The sequence below is a fragment of the Lycium ferocissimum genome, chromosome 2 (genome assembly GCF_029784015.1).
Source record: "Lycium ferocissimum isolate CSIRO_LF1 chromosome 2, AGI_CSIRO_Lferr_CH_V1, whole genome shotgun sequence".
NCBI lineage: Eukaryota > Viridiplantae > Streptophyta > Magnoliopsida > Solanales > Solanaceae > Lycium > Lycium ferocissimum.
The window spans coordinates 9,113,073-9,125,265 of NC_081343.1; the positions used below are offsets into that span (position 1 = coordinate 9,113,073).

Consider the following 12,193-nt stretch of genomic DNA (forward strand, 5'->3'; position numbering starts at 1 on the left):
TGTAAATGGAGGTTTAACGATTTAAGTCGGCATTAGAATTGCATATATGTTATTATGGGAAAGTATGTGTGCTAACATAGTTGTTATGTAATTATGGAAATGTATTGTTTAAGTGCTAGTTGTGATTGTGGTTAATGAATTTGGGAAATGATAACGTGTTATGAATATGTTTGTCGAAGAATGGAAGTTTCGGATAAGTTGTAGTTCGGTGGAAAGTTTGTATATTTTGCGAATAATATGTAAAATCATATGTAATGCCTCCAAATGATGTTGGAATAATTTTGATGGGTAATGAGTACGAAAATATCGATATTGGTTTGGAAGTGTGAAGTTAGTTTGGAAGTTGTCGCTTTATGTGGAAAGAAGACTAATTATGTTAGTAGGCGATTTTAGTCGATAATTGATGTTGTTGGTATGGTTGTTGTTGACATTTGAGCCGATTTAAATTATCGGGGTGTCATATGTATAGGGGAGATGCTGCCAAAATTTTGTTAGACAAGCGTTAATTCAGAAATGAGTGCCTAGAGCCTTATAGTTAACTTATGGTAAACTTGACCATTTGTAGGTTCTGGACAAAAAGAGATTTGAGTTTTGGAGAGCGTAAAGGGTGCAAAAGGTATGTAAAGCTTTCCTATTCTTCTCTTGGCATGTCCTAGATGTAGTAGGCTTGGATTCGGATCTTGGGGGACTACTCTACCCTCGACTTCGCGTCCAAATTTCCTCTTTTTCATTCAGTAGAATTGAACTAATTATGTTACGATTGTTTCGACAAGTCATTTAAGTACCTAGAACTTGTACATATGAAATCCGATAATCTTATACCTCTCATAAATGACGTCATAAGGTCTATTATGCGTCGTTGGGTACGCCACCTTACTTGACCCGAGGCGGACCCACTATTTTCGAGCCTTGTCCTGATATTCCGTCTGATCTGTCTACGAATGACTACCAAAGGAGACTTTTAGCTATCCTTTCTAATTTCTAAATAACAGCGGCTATAAATATTTTATTGACTCTTATAACCTATTTTGCTACTTGGAACGATTTCAGAAAAGTTATTTTGACGCATACTACTGTGACCTCCGGAAAGATTATGTTATGATTTTGTTAAATGTCCGCTATACGACCTACCATCTGGATTATGCTGTCGAGTCTTTGTAAATGTTCTATATTTTATATTGCATTAGTTTCTCACTACTCCGCTCGTGGATGCCTCAATGCTTCCTTCACTGAGCCGGGTGATATGTTATCATGCGTATTTCTCCGCATTGTTCGCCGTGCCCGGTGTGAGTGGGGCAGGTATAATACGTGCATGGGTTGTGGTGTATGATGTGCCATGTACGCTTATGCGTCGATACTTGTTGATTATGTTCCGATATGGCCATCGATATGATATGATCTCGTTATGGTTTGTGGTGCCGGTGTCGGGGGCGACCACGTTCGATTCGCCGAGTCCCCAACTGGGTGGTTTTTGGCATATGTTTTCTCGTATGCATTATTCATGATTTCTCGATATACCTTTTGATTATCTATGTATCTCGTTCGTTCTCCGCATGTTCGTTCGATCCTAATTTTATTTATTCGGTCTACGCTTTACATATTCGGACATTTTTTCGTACCGACCCCTTTTCTTCGGGGGTCGCGTTTCATGCCCGCAGTACGTACACACGCTTTTGCGTATCCGCCCGCTTAGACTATCTACCGGCTATCTTACGGCGCTCCTTGTTCGAGCTTGCATTTTCGGGGTACGCCTTTTTCATATGTGTATATATGAATTTCATGGGTACGACGGGGCCCGTCCCGTCATATGTTTATCTTCCGGTCATTCACACGCGGAGGTCGTAGACACGTGTAGTGGATTCGTATATGTTCCGTGAGTTTGTGTACGTTGGGGGATTGTATATACATTTTTTGTGGCTTTGATCGGCCTTCGTGCGCCATACTCATTTTTATGCGCCACCTATATTATTCTTTAATTACTATATTTGTTTATTTCGCTATAAGTTAATTTTGAACCGGTATAAGTACGGGTGCCCAGCTAGGGTACTAGTCACGGCCTACGGGGTTGGGTCGTGACAGGTATCATGGAGTATCGAGTATTTTTCTTGAAGGAATGAATTGATAGTCCTCAATGATACCCCTTCAGTATATGATATTCCATGTGGGCATCATTGAAGACTGAGTAGTGTTGGAATGAATCTGTCTTCAATGATATCATGTTGGTTTATGATATATACCAAGTAGGTATCATAGAGGATTGAGTATTTTTCTTGAAGGAATGAACTATCAGTCCTCTATGATACCTTATCAGTATATGATATACCATATGGGTATCATATAGGACCAAGTAGTTTTTTGAAGGAATTTACCAATCTTCTATAATACCCTCTCAGTACATGATATATATACCATGTAGGTATCATAGTAAACCGTAATAGCATACTTTAATTTTTATTGATTTGGTATACTATATGCTAGAATAAGTTGCTTTTTTAGGTGTAGAAAAAAATATCAAGAAAATGTACTATACCAGATATCTTTTTTATTTGTATAGAAAAACAATTAAGTAGCCAAAAGATGTGTAAAACTAGATAATGAAAAAATAAAAAATAAAGAAAATTAATTTTAAAATACTAAATGAAATTAGAAAAGGAGAAAATTAATTTTAAAATACTAAATGAAATTAGAAAAGGAGAAAAAAATTGATTTATAAAAATATATTTTCTATTAATTATGATTTTAATAAATAAAATAGTGATTTTAGTATTTTTCTTAATTATTTCTTGTTGTATTATAATTATTTAATTGTTTTATATTTTTATCAGTCTAAAAATGCTACTATATTTATTTTTATCTTTTATTTTTATTTTTAAAAGGTAAAATAAAAAGACATAAAAGAAGGACAAAATTAATAAAAAGTTAAAGCAACAAATGAAAAAGAACAAAAAAATCAAAAAAGAAGAAGACAAAAATCAACAAGCATCATAAAAAGCAAGACAGTATGCAGCGCTGACGTCACGATGACATCAGCCAGAAATGAGAATGACAAATGGAGAGCACACTGGTAAATATTTTAGGTGGCATCAAAATAAAAGGGTATAACTGTATGTGTGTGTAAATAGTTTATTTTCTTTCCCCTATATATAGCCCATAAGAAGGAAAAAAACCAATTCAAAAACTCCATATCTAAATTCCACGCTTCATTTAAACTATAAAAATTTGCTCAACTTAATTCTGTGAAACTACACACGCACACAATTTGTTGAGTCCCAGTGACAAAACCGAGTTACTCATATACCTTTTGGACTGGCATACTTTGCATCTTATTATAATGCTAAATGTCTAAAAGTGGATTTTGCTACCTTATTACATTGTTCTAGTATGCTAAAATGTGAACTTATTTTTTATCTCCGTAGTGATATTGATCAGGAGTTTGTGTTAAATATATTCAACTATGCTCCCACACTTCAATCTCTCATTGCCCCTTCCAAAGCAAACCAATAAAACGCTTCTTCCTTCAATCATCAATTCAAGCTGCCAAAATAGTGGGTTGTCTTCACCTTTTTTTTTTTAAAACTAAAGCGGGTTGTCTTCACCTTGTTTTTTTTTTATTACTTTTATTTTGTTTAACAAACAACAGTGTTCTGCTATCTCTCACCATAACAAATACATGATAACTCTACCATCAAAGCTTAGATATATGAAACAAATCACCTAATAATTTTGTCTCCGCTGAAATTTGAACCTTCATCTATAAATCTCACACACTTTATAGGTCACACCATTAGGCGCTACTTATCTCGTGCAAGACTAAGACCTTTAATAATCTGATCTTTTTTTTCTTTTTCTTTTCCGCAGTCATTCTTACATTGAGAATAGCTAAAACCTCCATTTGTAAAGCAATGAGAGATATCTAATCAGTAGCAGTAGAAGAGATATTATATTATCAGGCAAACTGATTTTGGGGCTACAATAATGGAGGATTCAACAGCTATGATAAGAAAATTGAAGAGATCCGATTTTTAGGTAACCAATAACCATGATGAAGGACTAGTTTGGCTCAAGGTACAAAATGTTACTCCAATAATAAGGTTGAGGTCTAACTGACAGGCAATCAATGGAAATTTAAAACATGATTTCAGCATGAACCCAAAAATAAGAAGTATTCATGCTTTTAGAATGAACCAAAACCAAAAGTAGTTCATTTTCAGTTTGCAAATGAAGATATTAGATATCAGTGGAAGGAGTGACCAGGGACAACAGGTGAATATGTAGTGTCAAGAAATTCTCCAACATGGTAAAGTTTTTAATGATAATTGCTTAGTACGTTTGGGACATAGAAGGAAGTAAAAGAAGAGGACACCACAATAGATGTAAAGAGAAATACAACCAAAAACAAAATTTCATCCCAAGAACTGCACATAAGCTCAATCTTAGGAAAGTAAAGGTCATAATATCCTTGAGCTCACTGTTCGTCTATAACAGGCTCAACACCTTCCAGAAAAGTTCAAGATGGACAGAAAGCTAAAGTAGAGAACATGCTTGCAAAATGGGAGGCTATCTTTCAGGAAACGGGAGTCTTGGCTCGGAAAATTGACACGTCTAGCACTGGCTCAATGGCGTCAATCAGCTCAAAGACACAAGTGTCATGCTCTTTTAAACTGTTTCCGAGCACAAAGTCTCTCCAACCTGATAATTGGATCTTCGCACAATTTGCTCGAATAAACAACTTTGCACGCCAAGTTCTCCCATCAGAAACTCGTAGATTTACAATGGTTTCCCCCTCTTTGATATATTTATTGAAAAAGTTATCAGGTAGATCCTGCAAAAACAGAAATTGTTAAAAGAGTTACTCTTTTATTGGATCCTTAGTTATTTTAGCCCCTTCTCCTTTAACAGACGAAAGACAAGGGCACTTGACCCCTCGGGACAGTAGGACTCGACATCTACCAAAAGGCAATGGATGCTACATCTCTTGACTTGACAACTTACCAATTGGAAGTTTCTCGAGACATAAGTGGGCTGCATAGAAACAGTGAAGTTAGGATTGAAGTTTACTGCATTCCTCAATTGTGCTTCTCTGAGGGTAACACCTTTTTCTTGCCAATTATTTTTCAACTCAGAGGCTGTGGAATCTGAGAGAGAGAAGAAAGACCAAACAATCTCTTATATTACACAAAATGGACACAACAATGCAAGATTCTCTCGTTACTAAACAAGTAGTCTCCATGAGAGTAACCGTAAAGAAATGGAAGGACATACCCTTGCCTTTATTAACTGCACTATTCAAATTCCCTTCCATATCTCCTGTTTCAAGCTTCACATTGTTAGTCTCCTTCCCTTTTGCTTTTTCTGCTGCACAAAACAAATTGTCTTGTTTTTCAAGCTTCACCCTGATAGGCTGACAACTTGGAGAGGGAGAGGGTGCTGGAAGGCCAGAATTTTGTTTTTTACAATATGGAGAATTTGCTACTATATTTTTTGGCGTTTTACTATGCATATTTCCTCCTGCTTCCCGTTGTTCAAGCTTCAGTTGCTTACTTCGCAACTGATACCTGCAATGTGATGCATCCAAACTGGTAGTAGTTTTCTTTTCATTATCTCGATTAGTGGTTGTCTTCTTAGTTGCTGAGGGATCCCCCATTGGTATTTCTTTGCAGCGCTCTGCCAAAAGAATTGATACGGCAGGGGAAGAAAGAAGGGAGAAGAAAGGAAGGAAACTGTCATCCATCATAACATAATTCAATGTGATGAGTCTAACAAAGGACAAGTTACCAAACAAGATACCTTCCACATCTCTGTTCTCAAGCTTCACATTGTTAGCCTTCTTCCTTTTTGCTTTTTGTGCTACATAAAGCAAATCCTCTTCCGTGATTTGTTTTTCAAGCTTCACCTCTTTCAGTTGGTTGCTTCGCAGTGGATACCTACAACGTGACGTATCCAAACTGGCACTAGTTTTCTTTTCATGATGTCCATTAGTGGTTGCCATCTTAGTTGCTAAGGGATCCACCACTGGTATTTCGTTGCAGTGCTCTGCAAGAAAGATGAAGTGGGACGGGAGGAAGAAGAAAAATGTCATCCATCATAACATAATTAAACATGATGAGTCTCACAAAGAACAAGTTACTGAACCAAATACCTTCCACGTCTCCTTTTTCAATCTTAACCTCTTTTAATTGTTTGTTTCGCAGTGGATACCGACAATTTGATGCATCCAAACTGATAGCAATTTTCTTTCGACTATGCTGATTCGTAGTTGTCACCTTAGATGCTGAGGGATCCATTACTGGTACTTCATTGCAATGCCCTGCCAAAAAGATGACGAGGGAGGGGGGAAAGGAAGGGAGGAGAGCAGAAGAAGAATGTCATCCGTCGTAACATAATTCAATGTAATTAGTCTAACAAAGGAAAGCTGTCTTGTTACTGAACTAGCAGCATCAATGAGAATGAGCACAAATAAAAAAACCAAGTACCTTCAAATTTATATGCTTCACCATATAAATTATGTTGCCTATCTTGTTTTACAAGTTTCTCCATGTTAGTCTCCTTTTTTTCTTTTGGCGCTGCACAACAGAAATCCTCTTCTGAGTTTGCTTTCTCAAGTTTCGCCCTGTTAGACTTTTTTCTTTCTAACTGAGTACCAGGAGAGGATAGTGAAGCGGCAGGTCTTTGTTTTCCAGAATATGAAGGACTCCCGTTTTCTTCGGATTGTTCAAGCTTCACCTGTTTACTTCTCAAAGGATACCTACAACGTGATGCCTCCAAACTGATAGAATATTTCCTTTTATTGCATTTGGTAGTGTTTGTCATCTTGAAGGTTGATGGATCTAGTACTTCATTGCAGTCCTCTGCCAAAGAAGGGGACCGGGGAAGGGAGAGGAGGATACAAAGAGAAAGTAAGCAGAAAATTATTGACATTAACATAATTCAAGCAGAATTAGTACCACAACGGAAGATTCTCAAGATATTTAACAAGAAGAAAGCATGAATTTAGGCACAAAAAATTTAATCAGTATACCATTTCCTCTATCTGCTGCACAGTGCAAATTCTTCTCCATCTTTTGTTTTTTAAGGTTCTCCTTAATCTCCTTCCTTTTATCTTCTTGCATTGCACAACTCAAATCCTCCTCCACGTCTGGTTTCTCAAGCTTCACCCTGTTAGGGTGGAATACTCGGACACCAGACTTTTGTCGTTTTGAATATGAGTGATCTGCTATTTCTGTAACTTTTGCAGTCTTATTTCTCAGAGATTCGTTCATGATGTCATCACATGAATTATTCTGTGTCTCAGGCCTGCCTGCCTTCTTCTTGTGACTAGCATAACCCACTATATTTACAACATTCTCTGGTGCTATATCTTTGGCAGTCTTGTTTCTCAGAGAATCGTTCATGATATCATCACATGAATTATTCTGTGTCTCAGACCTGCCTGCCTTCTTCTTGTGACTAGCATCACCCACTATATTTACAACATTCTCTGGTGCTATATCTTTTGCAGTCTTGTTTCTCAGAGAATCGTTCATGATGTCATCACATGAATTATTCTGTGTCTCAGACCTGCCTGCCTTCTTCTTGTGACTAGCATCACCCGCTATATTTACAACATTCTCTGGAGCTATATCTTTTGCAGTCCTGTTTCTCAGAGAATCCTTCATGATGTCATCACATGAATTATTCTGTGTCTCAGGCCTGCATGCCTTCTTCTTGTGACTAGCATCACCCACTATATTTACAACATTCTCTGGTGCTATACCTTTTGCAGTCTTGTTTCTCAGAGAATCATTCATGATGTCATCACATGAATTATTCTGTGTCTCAGGCCTGCATGCCTTCTTCTTGTGACTAGCATCACCCACTATATTTACAACATTCTCTGGTGCTATACCTTTTGCAGTCTTGTTTCTCAGAGAATCATTCATGATGTCATCACATGAATTATTCTGTGTCTCAGGCCTGCATGCCTTCTTCTTGTGACTAGCATCACCCACTATATTTACAACATTCTCTGGTGTCATATCTTCATTTGGAGCAGAAGGATATTCAATCTCGGAAGCACTTAAATCAAATATGAAGACAGAGAAATGAGAGTTTCCATTATATTTGAAGAGTAAAAAGTAACCACAACCAATTGAATAGTACTCCTTAAACTGGTTCCAGCCCTCCTTCAGCCATGTCATGCCATTAGAGTTTTGCAATTTTACTTCCCATTCTGCGCCACTTGGGACCTCAAGGGACACAACATCTCGCAGATCGGCCCCATACTTCACTAAAAATTCATCTGGGATTTGCTGCAGGATACCAAATTGGAAAGATATGAACAACAAAATAAGAGATGAAAACAAATGGAAAGAAAAGAGAACTTGTAGACCAAGAAGTTGCTGTAAGATAGCTGAAGAAACTGTAGTCAAGTTTCCAATCACATATAGCCACTGGGAAATGGAGAAAGAAAATGCCATAGCAAGATAATAAGTAAGAAAATCCTGTACAGACAAACAACAAATATAGGAAGTGACTAGTTAAGCTCGGCTCTAATTATCTGCCAATCACGTTTTACAAAACTGATTGCTAATCCCTAATTTCTTCGAAATGGATTATATATGAAAGCCAAAAATTCTTGTCCATTGTCAATAAGCCTCATTTTTTGTCCATATCCCTTTCTTACAAAGGTTTTATATAACCAAGTGCTAACAAGAGTAGAAACCTTTCTAATTCCTAATCTTAAGTTCAAAGTATTCATATTTGTTTTTTTAATAAGGTCTTCAATTCAAAATAGTCATGTTATTCAATCTATATACTGCTCAAAAACAGGGAACTTGGTTGAGACTGGCTTATATTTAAATTAAGGTTTGCCAAATACCTTACCATAAACCTGTATCTAACCCCTTTTAATTCGACACATTACAGTACATAAATCCTATGGAGAATGTCATTATGCTAAAATCCTTAGCCACTTGTGCACATTCGAAGAGCTACGTGACAGGCATTGCAACCATAGATACATTACATGACTTTCTTTACAACATTGCAGCATCAAACGGACTGATCAGATTGGCCTTTCATATGAGGTATGGAATAAAGTAGAATTTTGGGTTTTTGACATCAGCTCTGATATTAGGGATCTACCCTCGTTCAATCTATACGAAAATCATGGAAGGATGCATGCAACTTCAAATGACTATTTTAAGAATATAACTTTATCAACTAGTAGTATAATAAGCTTTTGCACAATTACTTCACTTTAAAAGCAAAGATGAGTAATATGAAAAAGAGATAAGTAAATAATGTGCTGCAAACTGCCAGTAACTATACAAGTAGAAATGTTTCAACCTTTGTGTTTTTTGACAGTTGAGCTTTAAAGTCTATCAAAACCTTGATTCAGATGGGATATCTATCTATTTCGGATTGTATTTGTAACATGTAGTGACACTCTGAAAAGATATCATTATAAAGGTTTTCGCGAGATAATATAGGGAACAACATCTATCAGGGTAATTATTTTTTATCTGCCAATGAGTATGGGTGTTTAGAAGTTCCTCTTGCAACATCTTCAACTACAGACCCTGGTCTCCTTCGACAGCAATGTCGACTAGGTACATATTGCCATATTTCTGCACGAGATCTTGCAAGAAGAACTTCTTGAAAGCGGCTATATTTGGCTATTTATTTAGCTTTACCATTCGAAACAAGGCCTAACCTCTCCCTAGCTTGTCAAAAAAACTCACAAACAAAGAGAGCTCCCTCTTATACTACTCCCTCTGTCCCAATTTATGTGACGCCCTTCCATTTTTAGTCTGTTCCAAAAAGAATCTCACCTTTCTATAAGTAGAAAACAATTTTACTTTGAAATTCCTCTTTTAAGCCACACAAATGTCTAAGGTTCGTTTTAGACCACAAATTTCAAAAGTCTTTCTTTCTTTCTTAAACTCTATGTCAAGTCAAACGGTGCCGCATAAATTGGGAGGGAGTATTTGAAATTTCATTTTTCACTCCCCGAGTATGGTGTCATTCTTTATAGAAAATTGAAACCACCAACAGTAGACACAACTAGTAAAGGCGCAGCATTTCCATAATATATCCGTTTATTAAAATTATCATGAAAGTTTACAATTTTTTCCAAAATATTACAAACAGCTGTTTAATGGACAGTTTCAACTTATTTGGGACTGAGACTAGTTGTCGTTGCAGCTGTTTCATGTAAAGGAAACCACCAGAAATATAGAGACCAAAATGAATTTTTCACAATGTTACTTAAATTCTGTCTTTTCTAACATTGTTGGTTGGAATATTACAATAGGATTTTTTTAGGTTTTACACAATCTGATCACTTGAAATTTTGCTTAATTGGACTCTCACAAAATGTTGCACCAAAAACCCTACAGCATTCGACATTTTTGAAGAGTCCGAACAACGTAGATTACAGGTCATTGCCCACAACAAGTGGAATTAGTAACATGAAAATAAGACAAATAAAGCGTACTACAAGTTAAATTGGTATGATGGTATTAAAATTTTCAGTGTACTAGTAATGAAAATAAGTTAAAATCCAGGCATAAAAATGGAAAATGAAGTATTGGGGACCACACTCATTTTTTACAAACGAAAAAGGGGAATTAAAAATCTTGAGAGAGATAAAGATGAAAACATATATACAAGAACAAACAGGAAAAAGATGGAAAATGCATTTGCATGGATGAATTGAGAAAAGGAACTTACTAATTTAGAGGAATGAGGAGATAATATAATCTTGAAGAACTGTGGGCCCACCCCCACCTGTCGCCGGTGTTTTACCATCTTTGCCGACTCACCGCTCTTCTTCTTCTTCTTCTTCTTGCTTTTGGATGTCACAATTAGTTATTTTTTTAATTAGAGCCTCATTCTTATGTGGAGTCTTTTTGCTCCTAGAAAAACCAAAATAATTAAATATAAATATTTATTCCTTTTCTTTTATTCTTCTTGAAACGTACAGGTAATTAATTGTGTGATCTTTTAGTGGATTGTATTTATTACACACACAATAACCCTTTGGTTGATTATATTTTTAACCGACACAATAATATATGGGTCTTATTTGGCTATGGCTGTGAAAAGATCACCATAACATTTATTTGTACAATTTTAATTACCTGCAATTTTCCCTCCGGTCAAATACATAAACTTATGCTTTTTTCAGTCAAATATTTTATAGATTTCAACTTGAATATTCCAAGGAGAAATAAATAGAAAGTTTTTAAACAACATAATGTATAGAATGTTCTTCTTGCTTGATTCTTTTCGCGAACTTTAATCAAAGAATATAATTATTATCAAAATAATTAACTCATTTTATAAATATTATTGTCTCCTAGCACTTAAAATTACTGTAAGTAATATGAAAACATGAATAGATCCAAAGGTTTATTATATTATTGTATATAAAAGTAATCAGACATTTTATAAACATTCTAAAAACCCTTACAAGAAATTTTTAGCGCATAATGAAAGAAAAAAAAGGTGTACTTTAAAAATATTATAGTTGAACCATAGGATAATGTCAAATAAAAATTTTTACTACTCTATTGCGTAAATGAAGTGATAAGGAGATAAAGCCATAAAAGGTTAGTGCAATTTATCATGATTAATTATGATGCCAATAATTATTTTATAAGACTAACTAATATTAGAAAAATTATATTAAAACAAAAACGAAGAATAAATCCATTAACTATATTATAAATTTTGTCCTCGTTAAAAATTACTCCCCCACCCTCTCACCAAAGAAAAGAAAACGAAAATCATTATTACTCCAATATTCTCTTAGCAAAGAGGGAACTAGAGTTTTAACTATGAATTCGATAGAACTTAATGTATAGCTCTAGTCAAAATCACATCTTGCCTATCGAAGTTTTATTTAAAAACTTTGTCCAAGAATTTGTATAGAGAAAATTTATTTCTTGTCACGCAACAATACTTTCATTATATTTGTATTATAAAATCTATGGGTATAAATAATCTATCAAAATAAAACCTTAATTTGACATGTTTGAAAATAAATTTAAATATGCAATTCAAATAGTTAAGCATGAGATTATCAAATTAGAACCTTATGATTATTTGTCCTCTTTCGTTTCAAATGTTGGTAAGTTCATGACTCACCAAAGCTTAAAGTTTTGCAACAAGATTAACAACTCGAAATTTTGAGAAGACATAGAGGAGA

The 12,193-nt window shown here is 35.3% G+C and overlaps 1 protein-coding gene across 1 annotated transcript; it reads right to left on the reverse strand.

The window, feature by feature from the left end:
• Positions 1–4,272: 4,272 nt before the first annotated feature.
• Positions 4,273–10,886, reverse strand: LOC132033601 (uncharacterized). Its single transcript, XM_059423616.1, has 8 exons — positions 10,714–10,886; positions 7,019–8,288; positions 6,474–6,848; positions 6,140–6,307; positions 5,788–6,033; positions 5,263–5,664; positions 4,993–5,135; positions 4,273–4,822 (listed from the first exon to the last, which is right to left on the reverse strand). Exons 1-8 carry the CDS (start codon positions 10,789–10,791, stop codon positions 4,565–4,567), a joined length of 2,940 nt encoding a protein of 979 aa, XP_059279599.1. The 5' UTR covers positions 10,792–10,886; the 3' UTR covers positions 4,273–4,564.
• Between the last annotated feature and the right edge of the window lie 1,307 nt (positions 10,887–12,193).